This window comes from Embiotoca jacksoni, unplaced genomic scaffold, assembly GCF_022577435.1.
Source record: "Embiotoca jacksoni isolate LCO1_2020_lvr unplaced genomic scaffold, fEmbJac1.0.p SCAF_10, whole genome shotgun sequence".
Lineage (NCBI taxonomy): Eukaryota > Metazoa > Chordata > Actinopteri > Embiotocidae > Embiotoca > Embiotoca jacksoni.
This window is the reverse complement of record NW_027185230.1, coordinates 9,773,037-9,794,115: the sequence shown is the minus strand read 5'-3', so window position 1 is coordinate 9,794,115 and position 21,079 is coordinate 9,773,037. Positions and strand designations below refer to the sequence as shown.

The 21,079-nt window shown below is 45.4% G+C and overlaps 1 protein-coding gene across 5 annotated transcripts; it reads right to left on the bottom strand.

Moving 5' to 3' along the window:
* Nucleotides 1-36: 36 nt before the first annotated feature.
* Nucleotides 37-20,416, bottom strand: LOC138207698 (ceramide transfer protein-like). 5 transcript variants are annotated; one of them, XM_069165142.1, is made up of 19 exons: nucleotides 19,667-20,416; nucleotides 18,019-18,153; nucleotides 10,762-10,878; nucleotides 10,529-10,594; nucleotides 8,065-8,172; nucleotides 7,768-7,906; nucleotides 6,437-6,520; nucleotides 6,016-6,173; nucleotides 5,833-5,925; nucleotides 5,656-5,742; nucleotides 5,475-5,567; nucleotides 5,236-5,307; nucleotides 3,828-3,923; nucleotides 3,554-3,686; nucleotides 3,377-3,447; nucleotides 3,033-3,161; nucleotides 2,789-2,918; nucleotides 2,486-2,622; nucleotides 37-2,381 (listed from the first exon to the last, which is right to left on the bottom strand). In XM_069165142.1, exons 1-18 carry the CDS (start codon nucleotides 19,775-19,777, stop codon nucleotides 2,495-2,497), a joined length of 1,950 nt encoding a protein of 649 aa, XP_069021243.1. In that variant the 5' UTR covers nucleotides 19,778-20,416; the 3' UTR covers nucleotides 37-2,381; nucleotides 2,486-2,494. The 5 variants fall into 5 exon arrangements, with proteins under 5 accessions (XP_069021243.1, XP_069021236.1, XP_069021254.1 ...); XM_069165135.1 differs by having other exon boundaries at nucleotides 37-2,622; XM_069165153.1 differs by having other exon boundaries at nucleotides 37-2,622; nucleotides 7,768-7,903.
* Nucleotides 20,417-21,079: the final 663 nt, after the last annotated feature.

Sequence of the window (21,079 nt, the reverse complement as noted above, 5' to 3'; positions counted from 1 at the left end):
GTTTTTCAGAAACACCAACACGCACAGACAAAACCGGAGGATGAACTTATTTATTTCACTTTTAAAAACGCGGCAGAAGAAGCGCCTGCGTCGTCACAGTACATTTTATAAGTCGACCCCACTGCGTCAGTACAAAAACGTGTTTCTAATCACATTCAGGTTAAGCGACATGCCGGGAACTAAAAGGTGCGTCGGAAAGTCGGAAGGTGAGAGTGCGTCAGCCGGGGCGTCGTTCCACCGAGTCCGGCGGCTTCAAGTGGTCTCTCACCCTCGTCTGACCGCCGCCAGCTCAGACGGAAGGCTTCGGCCCGATGACGAACGTATCTAGAAATCTATCGTCACACAACATGTCAACAGGCGCTGCCAACAGGCGGAAGTACAACTAGAAACGTAGCAGCGGTGATGTTCAGGAGATGGAAACTTAAACCAGATTCTCTCCGCTAGAAAAACTCATTTAAAAAAAAAAAAAAAAAAAAAAGTTCGGTGACGGTTTAATTTTTTTTTTTTTTTTTTTTTGCCAGAGTCACAATTATGATTTCGATTTACTTCAAATTAAAGATCCGATGCGGAAATATGAGAACGCAGTTCCTACAAATAAATTGGAACGGTCCTGCACACGGAGCGTCGCGTTCAGACGGGGACATACGGGACACCCGAGACGTGCCGCGATTAACGGGGGATTTCAGTTCTGCGGCTGAAAGGACACGGAACCGCAAATACTGAAATTAAACTGAAATGAGTTTGACATCTTTAGAATACAAGGATTGCAAAAAAAAAATACACATCCTGCCAGCCTGTTTGAGGAAGTTAACATGTCACCTGCTTCATTCCTTCAGCAAATATACCGAGTCAGCGGTTCTCAACCCCTTAAAGTCACGCAGACATTTTAAGAGGGTTGAAGATGGCTGCATGAAAAAAAACCCAACAAAAAAAAAAACCCCGAGGGGAAAGAAAGTCTAAATTTGATTTTGAAGTCGACAGAATTTCTGTGGCTGAGCTTTCACATTGAAAGAAACGGGTTTTCGGTACACGCAGCGGCCGTTTGCGGCCGACGCTGTTACGATAGAAACCAAAACTGACGTCAGCTCTCATCTTAGCCTTGGTAGACAGGTTTAGATAAGTCCGACTTCTTAATTCAACCAAATTAACTCGACTTTTTATGTCGTTGGATTTTTTTTTTTTTTTTTTTTTTTTTTTTAGCTCCCGTTACACTTCAGACGCATTTTCCTTATTTTCTTTGGTGTTTTCAAACGGTGACATCAAGCCGTTTTGTATTCCCGCACCGTTTTTCCGCGCCATCGATTCGAAAGGCTCGGAAACGCGATGACCGGACGAAGCGTCTTGTCTCGTGAAGCCGAAAGCCAGTTGAGAACCGCTGCCGTAAAGACAAAGTTTAAATACAGGAAAAAAGACGTGAATAAGAGGAACGAAGCCACGAGGCACTTCTCTAGCGATTTGAAAAGGTGCGCCAACGGCAACCCGCATCCGTCTGAATCTATAGTTTTCTGAACACTAAGGCATCTGGGCTCCACTCGCGTCGCAGAAATGCTCCGCAGACCTCCAGTCAACGACACTATGTACAACTCGCCAAACATTCGACGCGCGCTGACAAACTACGACGTCGCTGACGCCACGCGTCACGTGACGTCCCTCCTTCAGGCACCGCTCGGGGGGGGGGGGGGGGGTGTTTTCATCAGAGGGACAAACGTCACGGAAGGGGTCGAGCCTCGCATCATCGGGGTCACGGCTGAGCGACGGCCCTCTGGACTCGACCCGCAAAAACGTCGGCGACGTCGTCGGGGCTACGAAAACGTCTGTTCGCGAATGACGTGAAAATTCCACACAAAATAGGAGCTAAATATTTCTGTCTATCCGCTGGGATCTGTGTTTATTTATTTATTTTTTTTACAAACTTCTTACAGAACATACATTTAATATATTAACACATCTGTCTCGTGACACGAGGATGAGAGACGGGGTGGGGGTGGGGTGGGGGGGGGGGGGGCTTCACGTGGCGCTCCGGGAGCCGCTGCAGCTCGCTGGGTCGCCGAGAGACATGTTTGAAAAGACTCCTCGGGTTGTGGACTTTGACACTCGAGATAGGAAAAACAACAACGACGACAAAACAAACAAAAAAACAAACAAACAAACAAAAAAAAAAGGACTAATCTCTGGGGAAATGATTGGGGTGAAATGCTGGACGGGTTTCATTGAAATGGAGAATATTTTTTGGACGCGAGTGTCTCTCCGAGGTCGAGGTGTTTTGTGACCTTTCGTCCTCTGCTGGGACGAACCTGAGGCGACCGTCGGGGGGGTGGGGGGGTGGGGGGGGGGCATCTCTCTTCGTGGCAGCGGCGGCAGTCGGCCCTCGTGAGGCGACACTGAAACCGAGGAGAGGATCGTGTTGACATTCTGGAGGCGGCCCGCGTGCGCTCGGTAAATGCGGGGACGTGGACCGGAGCCGGCTCTGGAGGTCCGTGTTTACCTGCAGCTCTCAGAACAAGATGGGCTTCCCCGCGGTCTTCTCCTGGACGTAGGAGGTGAAGCGCTTCAGGAACTTTGGGTACTCTCTCTTCGCCACGGCCCGCAGGACGGAGGCCGGAGCCCAGCCGCCAGGATTCACTGCGCGCGCGCACAACACACACAACACACACACACACAACACGCACAACACGCACACGCACGCACACACACAGATATGTTGTAGGTGTAATGTCTCCTGACAACATTAATGTGTAAAACAGACAAACGGAAGACTTCCGTTCGTGAGATCAGACGGTAAACTCACCGTTGGCAACGTAGGTGATTTTACACAGGATGTTGTCTCTGCTGATCTCTTTGTCGCCCTCTGGTGGGCTGACCAGCGTCTGGCAGATCATGCCGATGTTGATCTTGGCTCGGACACACCTGTTGGTGGGCTGCGGACGAGGACAGGGCTCCGAGTTTAGAGACAGCGGCGGCGTAGTGAGTAAACCGTGCGACAACGGCAGCCAGGCGCCTTTCGTCTAAAAAAACGCAGCCGGAGAGCTCACCTGCGCGTCCTCGTGATCCACGGAGAAGTTGCACACCACCCAGGTGTCCGGGTCGTTCTCGTTGTTGGCCACGATCTTCCTCATGGCGGACAGGTACAAGACGTCCCTCTGAGACGCAGGCCACACCCTCTGCAGCACAGAATCATACGGTGACGCGCGGAAGGCGATCGAAGCGCGCAGGTCAGTGTCCCGACAGGTTCGGGACATCCACCAATCACGGAGCTGCTGGTTTGTTTACGTGTCCGTGAACCCCACGTTGCTCCAGATGGTCAGACCAGCACTTTCCAGTGTGTGCGTGCGCGCGCGCGTGCGTGTGCGCGTGCGCGTGCGCGCGCAGCTCCTACCTTGTGTGTCTGAAAGACGATCACCGCGTTGTCCGACAGCGTCTCCACCACGTTGAAGTTTTCGATGGTGGCTGCGGGAAGCAGAAATAACGGAGGTTTATTTTCACGCTGCGTTGCGAGGAAACAGTTCGACGCTCAGGTCCCTTCGGAGGATTGGAATGTCATCGTCGGACGTACTCTCCCAGTCGTTGCGGTAGGCCGTGTCCCAGAAGTAGTGGCAGAGCTCGTGACCCGTCACCCCCTTCACTGAGTGGGTGGCCTTCAGGGGGTCCAACACGATCCCGTTTTCTTCCACCTCTCTCCTGTACACCTGAACACACGCGTTTGCATTCAAATCAGCTCGGCGTCATATTTTCTCAGGAGGCCGTTTGTATTTTAATTGGGCGTTAAAAAAATAAAAAAAAAAAAAATCCAAGAAGTAAACGTATTTGCTTCAAAGTGTCGGTCAAACCTTCATCTCTCCCTCCTCCACCACCAGCTGCCAGTTGGCATCTCCGCCGACGTCTTGCAGGGAGTAGGTCATGTGACTGCGCACCATCTCCTCCACCTACGACAGCAGGTCAGGGACACAGAGAGGGGCGGAGGGGTGGGGGGTGGGGGGGGGAGGGGTTATTCAGATGTTGAATCAGACGTTATGTTCCCGACTGGTTAAACAGATGTTTGTTCAGCAGCTGATTGGTTAGTGGGCCCGGTGAGACGAACCACAACATGCAGAGCAGCGAGTAGTTGGTCGTGTGACTTTATGAAGGAGACCGGACGTAACGCGGACTTTAACTTCAGTCGATCTTCCAACAGACAGAATGTGGGAATGAAAAACTGATGCAGACGACTGCCATCGTTCCCCATGTGGGATTTTAATTGATGCTGTCAGAATATATCCTGAGAGGAAAAGTGCGCATTGATCCTCATCGAACTCGTAGTGTTTGAGTGTGGTTTTTTTTTTTGTTCCGTCTCTCTCCTTCAGGCGTTCGGTAGGACAACTTTGATTCTGTAAATCTGGACCCCTGAACTCCAGGTATCTCTAAACGAGGACAGATGGACTCCAGCTGGCTCAAAGTGACGCTGATCCCAGAGAGCCTCTCTGATTGGCTGACAGGGAACAGGTGACGGGTTTAAAAGGGTTCGAAACACAGCAGGCTGGTTGTTTGACTCTCTGGTAGGATGGAGGAGGGCGGAGGGAGGAGGGCACCAGTTTGGGTGTTTTTTTTTTTTTTTTTTTCTGAATTAATTTCATTAATTTAAAAGAAAATCAACATGTTTCTATAACGAAGTAAAACACTGCAGTGTTACTGGGAAGTAGAGTGACACGTCTGTGTGTATATATATATACAGTCTGGTATAAACTGGTAAACAACATATGAAAATCACTTGTAACCACGGTAACTGTCCACCTCAAACGTGGCTGAAAACAAGAAAACTACACCAAAATGTATAATTTTCTGGACAAGAACTAAAAAAAAAATTAAAACCAAATGACTGAACGGTGACAAGAATTACTCAAAACCAGGAACTAAAAATGAAAACTGGAGGACACAAAGCTGTGGTGTGCTCAGTGGGTCTATGTTACAGTCAAATCTTCATGTTCATGTTATCTCTGAACACGAGTTGTCTTATTTCACACTAATATCATGTGACTTTGTGCTTGCTGCTACCGCAGCGTGTTAAAGGGTCCTGATGAATTAAGCTGATGCAGTTAGTGGGGAGTCATGCAAACAAGTGAAGCAAGAGGAGGAGAGACTGCGGAGGAAGAGGAGAGACTGCTGAGGAGGCGAGAAGGAGGTGAGACTGCTGAGGAGGCGAGAAGGAGGTGAGACTGCTGAGGAGGCGAGACAGCAGAGGCCTCGGCAGCGAGTTGTTACCTCTGAGCTGAATCTGTGGACATGATGAGGAGCGACTCTGACTGACGGGGCGGGGGGGAGCAGAGGAGGAGGCTACAGAGAGGAGGAGGAGGAGGAGGACACAGGGATGAAGGACAGCAGCAGCAACACAAAATGATGTCAGAAATATGAAGTGGGGATTCAAATAATGAAGAGGAGGAGAGGAGGTGAAGCAGGTGGAAGGACTGAAGCAGCTTCAGAGGGTCAAAGAGTTTAAGGACCTTGTCAGAGAATCTGTGCGTGCCGGTGCTGGAATAAACGTCTCCGGGGGGAACCGGGCTCGACCGCTGGACCCTCGTCTTCTCTGTTTGCGACTGGACACCAAAAGACATACAGTTATGTCATAAGCGTGACATTAAAATCACCTCATAAGTAAGTAATGAAATCTCATCTTGTTCTCACCTGTTCTTCTATTTTGTCCTGACGGTCGAGAGCAGCTTCAACTGCATCGAAGAACTCGTCCTCGTTGATGAGGCTGTTCGGACCTTCCTGCCGGGGAAACACAACAAAGACAACATTAAGTTCTGATCGAATCCACACATCCTCTCGCACTGCGGGTCAATTTCACCATCGCATCACCTCATAGTCCGGACCGCCGAAGTGAGACTTTTTCTTCAGCTCGTTGAGGGCTGACTTGTAGCCCTCCTCGATTCTTCGCCTCTTCTCCATCTCCTACACAAACATTCAGAAGCTCAGACTCAAACCGCGGAAGAAGAAGATGTTTAGATGCTTTCTTTGAAAATGATCCAGACATTAACGGACCTTATCCACCCTCTTCTGCCAGCTGTCCTCTCTCTTCACCATCAGGTCGATGCAGTGGGACAGAGTGGCCAAGATGCCCGCGGTGGTAGCCTTGAACGTGATGGCCTCGCCCTTAAAGTCTATGCCGTTGATTTCTTTGGGACTCAGAGCCTGAAACACTGTAGGAAAGAAGAGCAGAGGAACGTCAGGAAATTAGACGCGGGAGAAGTTACCGCGACCGACGTCGCGCGTGGACGAAGTGCAAGGGAAAGTCCGAGATTGCCCCTTACAAAGTTTACAAAAATGGTTTTACGAGCTCTAAAACTTCACCTTCCTACGGTGACGACGTGTTTTTCGGTGCTCCGCAGTTAAATACTTCACAATTTGGAAAAAAAAAACAAAAAACAAACAAGAGTTTAGGTGAGAATTCTTCATGACTCACGTTTTTCTTTGCTGCCGTTGTTGTTGTGCAGAAACTCTCCGTCCGTTCGTGTGTTGGGAAAGTCGTCTTCGTCATCCTCCACGACTGAAAATAACAAATAATACAAATTAAAAATTTGTACTCGGATAAATGTACAGTTGGTAGAGAGAGCCCCTCTTGACAGTCAGAGTTCCAGGACCGGGCAGCGCCTCCGGCCCGTTCAGGACCGACCTCCGCTCAGACCGACTGACCTCCGCTCAGCTGGACGTCATGACAATGGTCCGGTTTCATCTTCAGTGTGAGAGGGGGTGGGGGGAGAGAGAGGGGGGAGGGAAGGGGGGCAGGAGACGGGAACAAAAGGAGGGCTTCTTTCCCTCTGCTCATCCAGGGCTGCCATCGACAAATGTTCAGCCAGCAGAAAAAAAAGGGAAGGGGGCGGGGGGGGGGGGGGGGGGGGGTAACTGCTCTCTTGACTCCCAGCGCACACAGAAACACAATTAAACATTCCTGACAAGAAGCACGTTCCTCCCCAAATATTGTCATTATCCAAATATGGGAATATTCATGATAAAGTTTCGAGTTGTTATAAATTGATTTGATATCTTTACATGTGGTCTGAAGGTTTTTTGGTTTTTTTTTTCAAATCCTCTTATTTTCCTTTTAATTTGTTCTCAAATGTATTTTATTTTTCTGGCGTACGAACGTCTGTCTTATTATCGGCCTGTCAATCATCTGTAAAGACCTTTGAACTGCACTAAAACGTACGAAAAGTGCTCGATAAATACATTTTGATAGACCTTTTGACACTGCAGTGTATATTCTATCAATACACGGACACACCTGATGGAACAGCTATTTAACAAAATAAGTGATAATTCAGGTAAAAAAATTCGTTGGATTATTGTTTATTATTTTGCTTTATAAAGTGCCAAAAGTAGAAAAAAAAAAGTTCTCTTTTTATTTTCTCAAATGAGCCATATTCAAAATGTTTATCTGACAGATGGCTCAAAGCTGAAACATGTTCAGTTTACTTTAATTTAAGGCAAAGAAAAGCTTTGTATGTTTGCGAAGCTGGAAGTCGTAAATCTCACATCTCATTTCATATTATCTTATAAGTATTTGTAAATTTGTTCCTATTGTGTGCACTTTTTTTTTTGTCTTCTCTATGCTGCCGTGACGAGTAAATTTCCCCACTGTGGGATTAATAACGTCTAATCTAATCTAAATATTTGATGTTTGAGCTTTAAAGTGGTATTTTATTCATTTAATGTCCACAATCCGCCCTAAAAACACAGAAATCAGATCTCATCTGGATCCATAAAGAGTCGTTTGATATGAGAGTGGGTTCTTACTTTTGTCCCTCTGCAGCTCGTCTTTGGAGACGCCATCAGCGCAGCTGTCAAAGTACTTCTGCAGCGTGTCCACCTGCCTGCACAGGATGTCCCTGAACGTCTCCATCTCCGCCAGCTTCTCTCTCAGGCTGTGACCCTTCTGGACAAACACAAAGTGTTCACGTCTCCTCGGACCACGACGGAAACCGTCCCACTGTGCCCTGGACAAACTTCCCCTCCCGACCGTCCCCCCCCGTCCCCCGTCCCTCTCAGCTGAAAAAGCCAGCGAGGGGGAAACACGGAGCGGAAAGAACTCACCTTGAAGGAGGAGGTGGAGGTGGCGGAGTAGCCGCTGGTGGCCGACGTGAGCGACAGCATGGAGCCGTGTCTCCGCAGGCTGGACTCCGAGCCATATCCAGAATCAACCTGAGGACGGACGCAGCGGAAACAAAAAAGACGTCAGGGATGCCGTCGCAAAGACTCAATAGAACATATTCCAATATAAACTAAAGATGATGCAGAAGAAGAGACAGAAAACGGTTCATCGGTGACCTATTAAACGAGTCCAGTGACACAAAACAACTAATCCCTAACTTAAAGTGATCCAAGTAATCTCAGTGTGAGCTGATCTGATCCGAGGAGCTCTCTTCAGCTTCAGCAACACAACAAACAAACACATCATGCAGTTGAGTTTTTTTTTGTTTTCTCAATGATTGATTACAAATTCTGTATTTTTCCCTTGAAAAACTATGTTATGAAGTAAATTATGAAAAAAGATTTTTTTTGTGTGTGTGTGTAACGTTCAAAAACGTACACAACACTTTCAGACAGACTTCATAATAATAATATTCTTTATGTTGACAGGACACAGTGACATCAGCTGACTTCCTGTCAACCTGAGCGGTTTCTGTTTCCTCTTACATAACATCCCCAGCCCTCTAAATAGACGCTCCCGACAGCGGACAGGAAAGGTTTCAACTGTCCTGAAGACAAATGGAGAGCTGTGTCTCCTTTAAGAGACGCTTCCGCTGCCAGCCACCAGGGGGCAGCAGCTGCAAGCGCACGTGACGCACAGAGGAGCCCGAGGTAACTGTCGGTCAATGACCAGGAGTAGCTCTCTGCCTGTTTCGCATGGCTGTCAGTGGTGCTGCTCCACCTTCAGCCAACATCACTGCTACCCCACTGATTTTCAGAGAGATCTGACTGTCCGACGGGAGGGCGCATTCATCACAGAAGAGAGGAGGACTGTGATTAAACGATGAAAACGTGAAAATACAGAAACGTCACAGCCGTAAAAGTCACATTTATCAGATGTTACGTCTCCTATGAACAGTTTAAACTCTGCAGTAGCACCTGCACACAATGAACAGACTCTTAATCTGCAGGTGTGCAGATCTTCAGGTGTGCAGGGTCTGTGAAGCCTCAGTGCGCACGCGCGCACGCACACGCGCACACACACGCACGCACACACCACTGACTGGACAATAAGAGGTGGAGATAAAAAAAAACCGTCCTCTCTGAGCTCATTTTGTCCCTATTTTCCTAACGAAAATAAAGAACCCCCTGTCTTATTAACTCTCCATAAAAGATGTTTTATGTCACATGTAAAATACACAGCAGTCACACCGTATATAAACATTGACGGTAACCCTGGTAACGAGCGTTGCTTCATATTTGGATGCTTCGTATTTTTTAGGACGATGATGTTAGCTGCCGTGTGTTGCGTGTTGTGTGGACACCGTGTTGTGTCTCCCGGGAGACGCCAGTTGCTGAGTGCTGTGAGTAATGTGCTGCTACATGGGTGTGTGCGTGTGTGTATGTGTGTGTGTGTGTGTGTGTGATGGGGGGGGGGGGGAAGCGGGTCCTTCGAGGAAGAGCGGCTTTCAGCGGTGACTCACCGTGGTTGGGATGGCTGGGTGTGCATGTGTTTGTGTGCACAAGAAATGCCTCCCCCCCTGTTCCAGAATGAGTCACTGGGGTTGGGGAGGTGGGGGGGGGGGGGGGATTCCCCCTAAAAAAGTGAGCACCATGTGTGTTGGCAGTCACTTTTGAAACACTGAACTACGTGTGTCACATTAGATTGTCCTCAGCAACAATGAAAACCAGTGTTTATGTATGACCATAAACTGTGTATTTTTTTTGATTTTGATTTTATACACTTTATTAATCCCCGAGGGGAAATTTCTTCCTCTATTGTTTTTATCCCGGAGGTGTACAGAAGGAACTACAACCTGCTTCCTCCGTCTGAACAAACGCAGCTGCTACTTTTACTTTCCTTCCACTGCAAGCATTTCTTAACACAGCTTGGAAACGATAAAACTGGTTTTACAGCGACGATAGAAATTCACACTGTGCTGATATTTAAAAAAAAACCACAGCAGTAAAACCCTGGCTGGAGTCCGGAGCAGGTTCACCTCCCATGTTTCTCAGCAGGTTCCCATAAAAATAATTAAACGGTTGTCTTTTCTTCGAACAGATTCCTCGGTTAAGTCTCGTAGCCGTTTCGGAGTTGGCCGGGTGTTAAATGTGTGTTAAAAGGGATTAAAGTAACTCGAGCCAACTCCAAGATTAAGATCACTCGTCCCCGAGTCCTGCAGCAGCGCTCAACCATCCAGGATTCAGATATCACACAGAACACATGCTCGCGTGTGCGTGTATACTGTAAGAACGGCTGTGCATGAGGCTAACACTGTGTAACAACCGTGCTACTGCAAACACAGTTGCGGTAACAGACCACTGATATCCAGACATGTGCACCAGAACTACAGTCCTACAAACGCACCAGTGGTGGAGGGATGATGATTGTTCCCTGGACTCCTCCCTTCTCTCTCCTCCCCTCTCTGATGCTCTGATAGAAACACACACACACACACACACACACACACACACACACACACACACACACACACACTGTAAACACAAAGATCAACTTTGTATGAAGTTCATTGAAGATGTGAGGATGTGTTCTGATTGGAGCAGTTTACTGTGTGTGCTGTCACGGTGTGCAGGACTCACTCTGTGCAGCTCGATGGAGTCGATCCACTGGTGTCGGTGCTCCGGGTCCTGAGCTCTTAAGTACCACACGCTGTCGTTCACGCTGATGTCCAGCCGGCACTCGTCAAACTCATGAGGCTAAAAAAAACACACACACACACACAGAAAAATAAGACAGGGGACACAAAATGAGGTTAATCAGCGTGTGCTTCTGTTAAATGAGGTCAGTTAGAGAACCAAGCTGGTTTTATGTCTGTGATGATACACACGTACACACACACACACACACACGCACACGCACCACACCACACACCACACACCACACACCACACACTCAGTCATGTGAACTGAACGTTTTCCATTCAGGACAATCTATGCATCTCAGAGGGATGAGAGACAAAGAAGAACGAAGGCACAGACGGGGTCCCGGAGGAAGAGCGGTGACAGATAACAGGTCTTTTACAGCGTCTTCCTAACAGCCCTCCAGGGTACCGGCAGCAGAGGAAAAGTGCTTGCACTGGCGTGGGGAGTGTGTGTGTGTGTGTGTGTGTGTGTGTGTGTGTGTGTGTGTGTGTGTGCAGGGAGAGGGCGGAGGTGTGAGGGGGAGGGGAGAGGGAGGGAGAGAGCGGAGAGGAGTCCGTGGTATTTACCTGTGTATTATTCTACCTGGAGATATCAGGGAAGCTAGCTAGATCTGTAAGGTCTGTATGGTTTACTGAGGGCGAGTCCCCTCAATAAGCCACACGGTTCACGGAGAGCGAATCCCTCTAAGGGTAAGCCACACGGGTTCGGGTTTGTACATACTAATACCAAACCAAAGGTCAACAACAATACAAAACAAAAAAAGTGCAAAAGTGACTTTTTTTTTCTTCTTTTTTTTTTTTTTTTTTTTTTTTTATATTTGGGACATGATATATCATGACACAGCGGTGTTAGAGCAGTTGCCTCACAGTGAGAAGTAACTTGAGGCCTGCATGTCAGTTCAGAAAAAGGTCATAATCCAAAAGTCATGAAAAGTCATCCAAAATATCCAAAGTATGTTGTCCAAAATATTCAAAGAAAAGTCATACTATATAGCATGTCGTCCAAAAAGTCAACCAAAATTCATTTTTGTATATGGTATAGAGTATAGAGTATATTGTATAGAGTATAGAGTATATAATATAGCCAGGGCATGGCGGCTAAGTTTGATGTTTTGCCGTGACGCGACACAATTGATGTTTAAGGTCAAACGATGCTCCAAACCTCATGAAACTTGCGTCAGGCACCAACTTTCATGAGTTTTTGAAGATGTTAAAGCCGCCCAAAAAACCACTTTTTTTTTTAAAAGAAGAATAAGGAACTAGAATATTAAATTTTTCGTCGGAAGACATGTGTATCCACTTTCATGAGTTTTTGAAGATGTTAAAGCCGCCCAAAAAAAACACTTTTTTTTTTTTTTTAAAGAAGAATAAGGAACTAGAATATGAAAATTTTCGTCGGAAGACATGTGTATCCACTTTCATGAGTTTTTGAATATGATAAAGCCTCCAAAAAGGCAAATCACTTTTCGTAAGAATAATAATGCACAAGAAAAAGAAAAAAAAAAAAGAATTCCTTGAAAAACAATAGAGCTTTCGCACCATCGGCGCTCGGGCCCTAACAAGATCGAGAAAAAAAATAAAACTGCAAGCGGGAGTATGCCGACCCTCACGTGCTGCACGTCGGGGAGCCGGCGGCCCCGACCCGCTGGATCCCCGACGTGAAGCTGCGAGGGACCGCATATCACTGCTTGCAGTTTTAATTTGATCTGTTCTCATGCATTTAATATATTTTCTATATTTTTTAAATGTTCCTTTATATCTGTTTTTATGTCAAACGCTGCATGTAATTCTCCTGCTGTAAAGCACTTTGAAATGCATTTCTTGTATGAAAGGTGCTATACAAATAAATTGTATTATTATTATTATTATTATTATTATTAATAGAGCATTTACCCATTGAAGAGAACATCTCCAATGTGAGGCTAAATTTCTCCGAAGGTCTGATCATCATGAGAGATCCCGCTGATATATGAGTGAGACTCAGATAATAATCTCCTCTACGTTCCTCTGCTGGCCACAACGCAATAAACACATCTGGAACATCTGCTTTAGCATGTTTGTAATACTGTAATCAATCAAATATACGTAAAGATAACGCTGCACTTTGCGTCAGAGAGAAAACAGAAGAGTTCGAAACGAGCTACTGTAGCATGTTTAATTAATGTATTTATCGACTCTTCTGTGACTGAATCAATAACAGCATTCAGAGGGAAAACCTAATTATACTTTATTGATTATTTCTGTCTACCAACTCTATTCAATCCATACAAGATTAACACTGTTTAAACATATTCTGTGAGACGAGCTGAAATCAAACAGGCAAATATAATCATTAAAAGTGATTGCTATCTAATATGTATTTCTACATTAAAAAAAAAAAAATTATATTCAATATTTTTGCCCTGTACATGTTGCTGTCTGTCTGTCTGTCTGTCTGTCTGTCTGTCTATCTTTCTGTCACACACTGAAATCCAGAGCAGAGAAGCAGCCTGAGCCCGAACATCACCGGACACGGAACATACTTTAGTAATAAACGGCCAACTACAGTGTCTTTAAGAGGGTTTCTGCCGCCTGGTGTCTGAACGACAACAGCTGTTCGACTGAAAACTGAAAACTTCCACATCAGCTTCTCATTCAGTGCTTCCTCTTGACTGGTCGCATGGAGGTGAATCAGACTTCGTGCACAGCAGTGTTTCCTCTTTCCTCCTGAATCAGCATTGCCGCTAACATTAGCATCCTCTCCACTGCCGCTAACATCAGCATCCTCTCCACTGCTGCCAGAGTCAGGTTTGAAAGAAAATCACATTAACGTAAAGCGGGTTGTTATCTTCACTTCGCCTGTCCCTCCTCTGCTCCGCTCCATGTGCAAGCCCCGCCCTCTGTGAAACGCGCCGGTGTGGGGTCCATGATGTGTTTGGTGTCTTTTATAAACCAGCCAGCATTTCGACAGGTTTGAGAAGCAAACATTATGTAATAAATAGTTGGGACCTGAACACTGGGTCAGAACCAGTGAACCACAAATACTGTAAAGAAAGTGAAGTGGGAGGAGCCGTAGGAACTGATCTGGTATTTAGTATTTATATAGACTTATATAGGTTTGATTTATCACTAAAGTGTCTGATCGTTGCAGCAGCTGAATCTCCTCGAACACACAAGTGAATCTGCTCGAAATCTGCATTTTGAAACTTTTGAGGTTTTTGATGACATTTCTGCAACATGATCTGTTTCTCTGTGATTTAAACTGAAGCGATACAAGACATAATGCAAAATGTGAGGATATGTTGGAGTATTTTGTCAAATTTTTTAAAGCGTCAACTTTTGGACCAGTAATATTGTGGAGAAGTTCTGGTGGCAGATTTTTGGCACCAGTTAGGAAATGCGAGGAACCGATTCTAGACACGGTACCCGACCTGAGTCGGTGGAAAAGAGGCGTCACAGAGGAGAAGAGAGAAAATAGTCTGACCTTTAATGACAGCAGAATTGGCAGAGACTCTCCCACTGAGCTGACATTAAATGGGTGCCTATAAATTATGTAAATAACAGAAACATTATTTCTGGTTTTTTAGATTAATGGTAGGAGAAACACACCCGTCTGCACTTGTGTAAGATCAACAGCAGTCAGAGAGACAGATGAGAAGAGGAAGCACAAGCAAGGAAGTAAACATGTGTGATGCATCTTTAACCCGGTATCAGTTATCAGGAGGACAAAGGATCAGGCGACAACGTCTACATCCTCCTTCCCTCTGAAACACAGCTTCAAACTCACTGGTTTATAAATGCAACTACGGCAACCTGCTGACTGGACTACAACTGCCTGCAAACATCTGAGAAAAACACATGAATTAAAATTCAAAGAAGCCATTTTGAAAATCTATTCAAGCAGAAAGAAAATAAAAGAAATTTGAGACAAATGTATTCTTTTCCACAAGCTCCCATACTACTATATATGTGGCACTGCTACTAATACTCCTATATTACACTGAAAACCATGGAAATGCATGAGACTGCACTACGGATCCCGTGATAAAATCAATATTTTGATTATTTTCATAGTTTAAAAGAAATAAATCAATAAGGACCCATTTAAAGAGGCAGGAACTCTTCATCTTGCTCTGACAGCTGTGACCTATAATGTATATGTTTAATAACATCTGGGACAGAAAGTAGACTGGGATCATTAAGGGGTGGACTTTGACAAGGAGATGAACTTCATCAATCAATCAGTGTGGAAGTATGTCTCACTGACACACCAGAGGTTTGTGTTGTGGTAATTCAGTGGACTGTGATGTCATCGATATCTTTTCCTGCTGGTGAGAAGTCTCTGACAACTTCTGATGTCTGTCACATGTCTCCCTTTTCATTTGGTTTGTATTTCACGCTCACATCATCAGAGTCCGTCTTTAATACTACTGTCTCATATTTGTGTTCCTTTGTTTGTTTTGCAGAGTTTTCTAACTATATTATCTCATGAGGAAACATGTTGGGGAGGAAAACAGAACAGAAAGGGTGGAAACAACATTTTATGAAATAATATACTGCTGAAAATATCAATCATTTTGTGCCCAAATGTAAATGATGAGGCTGAACAGCTTCACCCTGTCTCTATTCTCCTCCAACATAAACTTCCTACTGAGCTTCAAACAGACTCCCCTTCTGTCCTCTCCAGTCCAGCCTCCTCAGAGCCGGTGTACGTGTCTGCAGTCACAATCTCCACAACTCAATGAACGGGAGCACAAAAAAAAATGACTGCAGAAAAATGGAGGGACCGAAACCAATGCAAACACCGAGAAACCCTGCAAGGCTGCATTAAAATTTGAATGTATTTTACTCCTAATAAACTGTAAAATTATACTCCGACCTTAGGATCTTGTTCCTTCAACAGTATTACTCAGACCTGCTGGCAGGAACTTCTTTCTGGAGACTCTATGAACACCAAAATGGGATTACGGTGTCATCAGAGGAAACTCTTACTCACCGAGTGGTCAAAGTAAAACATAGGGAAAGGGAAGGTGAAACAGAAAGGGTCAAAATAAGAACACACACGCAAAATAAGATATATGTGGCTCTTGACCCGCATTGACATGCAGGAAGGCCACATGCTCTGACGAAGAGTCACATTTCCTGGCTGAAGACACCTTGCAGATTTCCAATAACTTGATGTCACATGCATCGTTCTAAATGACCCCCATCTGACCTCTTTTCTGTCTCTGTAACCATTTGGAGAGGTTTATTGTGAGCGTCACATCCTGGCTGAAAATAATCCAAACCTACGATGGATCCAGTCTGTACTGATTCCAGTGAGAGATGGATCTACAAGTAGGCCAGTGAGCTTTTATGAACTGACCATGAATCTAAATATGGCGGTGCTGCTTGTCAGCCTTTGTAGGCACAGTTGCAGCAACAGAAGAAGTTACAGTCACATGCAGCAACACCTTGGAATAACATGAGAGAGCCGGCAGTGTGTCAAAGTCAACTGTCACCACATGATGGTTTTCTTTGTTTGTTACCACTTATATAATATATCTACTCACATTATTTAAGTCCGAGTTCTCCTGATGTGTGCGACAAACAAGGACTTCACATGATTTCTCTTTAGTCAGATGTGAAACACAAACAGGAAGTGCTGTTATGTGGTCAGCAGTGGGCCTCAGGAGAGGCTTCTCAGTCTGGAGCTAATGAATGCTAACAGGCTAAAAACACCGCTAAAAGGAATTCTTTAGTTTTCCAACTTCTTCAAAATGCGCAAAAGTCAGAAGGTTTATTGATGACAAATGACAGAAACTTCATGTAAACAACCAAACAATCGAGGAGAAAACTGCGAGTGAGCTGAATGTGGAGATCATAGGAACCAGACGTGCATAATAAAGTTTAAAAGTACTTCTGTGAGAAAGGCAGTAACCGTGGATGATGTTCACCAGACACCAGCTGGACCTGTTCCTTATTTACACCCGGGACTTGGAGGGCACTGAGAGGGGAAGTGACTGCAGCAGAGCACCACATGATGGTTAATATTTACATGCGTGCTGGGAATGAATAAAGCTGAACAAATATGGCTCATGGAGAAGGCTGCGTTACGCTGCCTGGGAACAGTAACTGATTCATTTCCCTTGTTACTGTTTGGAGAGAGAGACAGTCGGAGCTTCTGTCAGGTCACGAAACACGACGAAAGGTCAAACAGTGCGAACATCCCGTCCTAAACACTGGTAACACGTGGACTTCAGTTTTCTCCATTTAGCAGTGTGACAGGATTTTATGAAAAGTCAGATGAGAGTCTCTTCGTCAATTATTCTTCTAAAAGTGAGGAGGCGTGTTTCCTAGTCGGTCCTATACAGTGACACGGCACTGTCAGTCTCATGATGAAGTTTCCAGTGAAGTTGACCGCATAACATGCTGTTTTTAAACGAGAACAGTCACCTGACGAGCCGCTTCTCCTCCGGCAAAACTTGGGACACAATCAGGAGTTCTCTGTAAAAATAGGTTATCACCTGCAGTTTGAGAAACTCCGACCCAAAGCTTGTCCTCTGACCTCCTTAAGAGAAACATGTGACGGGTGCCTGACATCTGAATCACATCTTGTACGTCAGATGCCAAACTTCTCAAAACCATGTGAGAAGCTGAGCGAGGAAGAGAGGGGGCGGGAAGAATGCCCGAGGAAGAACAAGAGATGATCTTTGCTCTTCCGATTCTCAGACTAAATCTAATGGCCTGTTACAGTTTTAGAAAAATGGAGAGCTTTACACACGGCTCGGCGTAAACGTAGGAGACACATTGGTAACAAAACACTGAAACACCTTTCTGTGATCCTGACGAAAGCTTCTCAGTTCACACAAGAGTCCACAAACGAGCCAAACCGAATCGCATCTTCTACGACGACTGAATAGATTTTATTAGATTAAAACAGCGTGCAAAGTGTGGACAAAGTGTGGAGTGAAGTGCATTTTAAACAGTAGTGGTGCGTTTGCAATACAAGAGTCAATCCCTCTGGCAAAAGCAGACAAAGCTGTTTGCACAATTCTTCTAAATCGTCAGATTCTTGAGCTTACCGATCTTTAATGACGAGTCAACAACCCTCCCGGAGCTTAAACGAAACCCTCTTTCACAAACAACAGCCCATTCTCGCAAGATGTTTTACAAAGGGGCCGACGTTGCACAAGTGTAGCAGAATGGTGGAGAAAAGGACGGTGACAGTACTCACAGTAATAACAGCTTTGCTGAGGCAGAGGGAACCCCGGCAGCCGTACTCCGTCTCGTCCTGAGACTTGTAGTAGCTCAGCGTGTTGTTCTTCAGCATGACCCAACGGTCCTGCCAGCCATGGATGTAGTTAGTCCACTGAAAATAAAAAAATCCCCCCAAAAAAAATCAATCATCAATCGCTTTATAAGCTGAGAAACAAGAACACAACCAACACCTATAAAATGAAATAGAATATATTATCTCTGAAAAAAATCAGCACCTTACTTCAAAACTTACATTTTCTTGTGACTACCGCTTCAGTTCACTGAGCATGTACTTAAATGGGAAGTTCTGTTCTGTTCTGTTCTGTTCTGTTCTGTTCTGTTCTGTTCTGGTATGGTATAGTATGGTATGGTATGGTATGGTATAGTATAGTATGTTTGGAGCTGCACTTTGTGGTGTTCTACGGAGAGTTGGCCCCTCTCATGTTTAACCTTATTTACATAGCAAATACTGTGCAGTGCAACCTCAACGTGCAGCAACAATACAAGATCTGAACATCTCTGACAGTGTTAACAGTCAAAATGTGACATCAAACATCGAAGGACTGTTACGTTAGACAGATAAAATAAGAGACAGGCCTCCATTTCTCTAGTAGCTCAAGCATGAAACCATACAAAGAATATGGCTAATCTGAGTTGTTTGCAGTTTAAACCTTAGTCAGGACATGTGGGGCTTTTATGTAAGGTGAAGACTCATTAATCCTCACAAGACTTATGACGTGTATCGGCCTCATAATGATTGAACAGGTGAGCTTTCCTGAATGTGGATCTGCTTAATCTCACAATATGCTTGGTTAGCAGGTCAGCGTGCAATCTGTTTACCGACACCCAGAGCACAGTGAGATTAATACCACATGAGCTTGCCAGCAGCTTAATGACTTAAAACTGCCGTCCGTTTGCCCGAAACAACGGTCTGAGCATTGAGCAGAGGCATATGGCAAAAATAGGTTAGCGAGTCTAGCGGGGGACTTAACGGTCTGTTTACCAAAGAAAAACAGAGCACAGCGACAATAGCTTGCAGGGTTGTTATTCACAAATGTACCAGCAAATGTTTTCCTGCACCTCGCAATGCTGCTGCCAAACCAATATTTACACTGTGACTGGACATCTGGTCTGAACACCATTTGCTCCGTTCGCGGTGTCGTTACAGTAGAAATGGAAATAATAAGGAATAACGTTACAGGCAGCCCTTGTGTACACGTTGCCACGGCAACCAGTTATTCGCGTTGAACCGTATTCAATCTGTGTACAGCGTGTGGTTGGTTATAGGGAGCTAAATCAAACATCTTGAACACTTCAGAAGGACCAGAGAGCTCCAGTAGCGAGCTGTGGCGTCACGTATCCCGTTTCATGTGTCTCCACGGGGGCTTTCCTCCTGTCTCGCTTCAGAGAGGGGGATTACCGCGCTCATATTGCTGCAACGTGTAAATTATTGCTGGACTGGATTTAGGACAATCCTTCCTCCCTCCCCACAAAAAAAAAAAAAAAAACAGACATGCCACGATTTGTCATACAAATGACCTCATTTCTAGATGGAAGACAGACAGGCACCTCCCCTGGCAAGCCACACTGACCAAACTAGATAACCTGGATCAAACGTGACTCACCTTACTGAGGACACCGCTGAAGTCGGCGATACCAACGAGATGTCCAGGCTCCTCTCTCGGCTCCAGATCCTCCTCAGACCCGGAGGAGTTCCAGCTCTGGTTGTCTGACATTTTTTTTTTTTTTTTTTTTAATGATTTGTCTATCGCTCGATAAAAAAAAAACAACGGGGCATATATGACACACAGATTATTTATAAACTGACGGTATTATCCGAGCTGCCCGGACATGAGTGACAAAGCAATAAGGAGCAACAGTTCACGGAGTCATGGTGTTGTTGTTGTTATCGATGGGGTAATAGCTCCGAGTGGAAGAGGAGTTAACCCAGATGGCTGAGCGCTTGACTGGATCGATGGCTGACTCCCAATATATAGACAACAGTAGTTAGCTGATGAGGCTGCCGCACATTCAGCGGTCAAACGGTCCAGGTGAACGTTAGCGGAGAGCCCGTACGTTAGCTGTCAACTCCGCTCATCCGCCCCTTTTTATTCTCCGTACGGTGAGTCCCAGAAGCCGCGGAAGGGGAGGGAAAGAAAAAAGAAAAAAAAGGATGAAATGCCGATAAATGTATTCAGGCTCAGCTCCAGCGGTCCCAGGTAATCCGTCCAGGGGAGAGGGGCCGGCTTCAGAGAGACGCTGTGGCCGAGGCGGTGTTTGTTTTGCTCCGTGGACTGGTGACAGCTCTCCGGCTCATCGCCATGTTCATCTGACGTCTCGAGCTTCCTCTACCTCTCCGGAGGCTGCTCGAGCGCGTGTTCCAACTTGTGTGCTGCGCAGGGGCGCTGGCTCGTGTGACGTCAGCAAATCCATTCCTGGATCGGAAACAGGCTCCTCCCCCTGTTTACTGTACTGAAAATAGACTTGAGGAGTACTGAGAAGAAGATACACTGAGGAGTACTATAAAATCAAGTGAAGAGCACTAGAATATACACTGAGTACTAGAAAATAAAGTGAGGAGGACTAGAAAATAAAGTGAAGAGGACTATAAGATACACTGAGGAGTACTATAAAATCAAGTGAAGAGCACTAGAATATACACTGAGGAGTACTACAAAATAAAGTGAGGAGGACTAGAACATTCACTGACGAGTACTACAAAATAAAGTGAAGAGGACTAGAATATACAGAGGAGTACCACAAAATAAAGTGAGGAGGACTAGAAAATAAAGTGAAGAGGACGAGAATATACAATGAGGACAGCTGCAATAATAGATTTAGGAATACAATATAATACATTGAGGAGTACAAGATAGTAAACTCATGGACAGGAACTGGGAAACAGACCACCAGAAAATAGACTTACTGAGGAGTACAATAAAGTAGATTACAGAAGTGCATTACTCTAAATAACTAAATGCAACTATTTTCATAATTTAGTTTAAACACTTGATTAGATCATGTTTACAACAACTTTC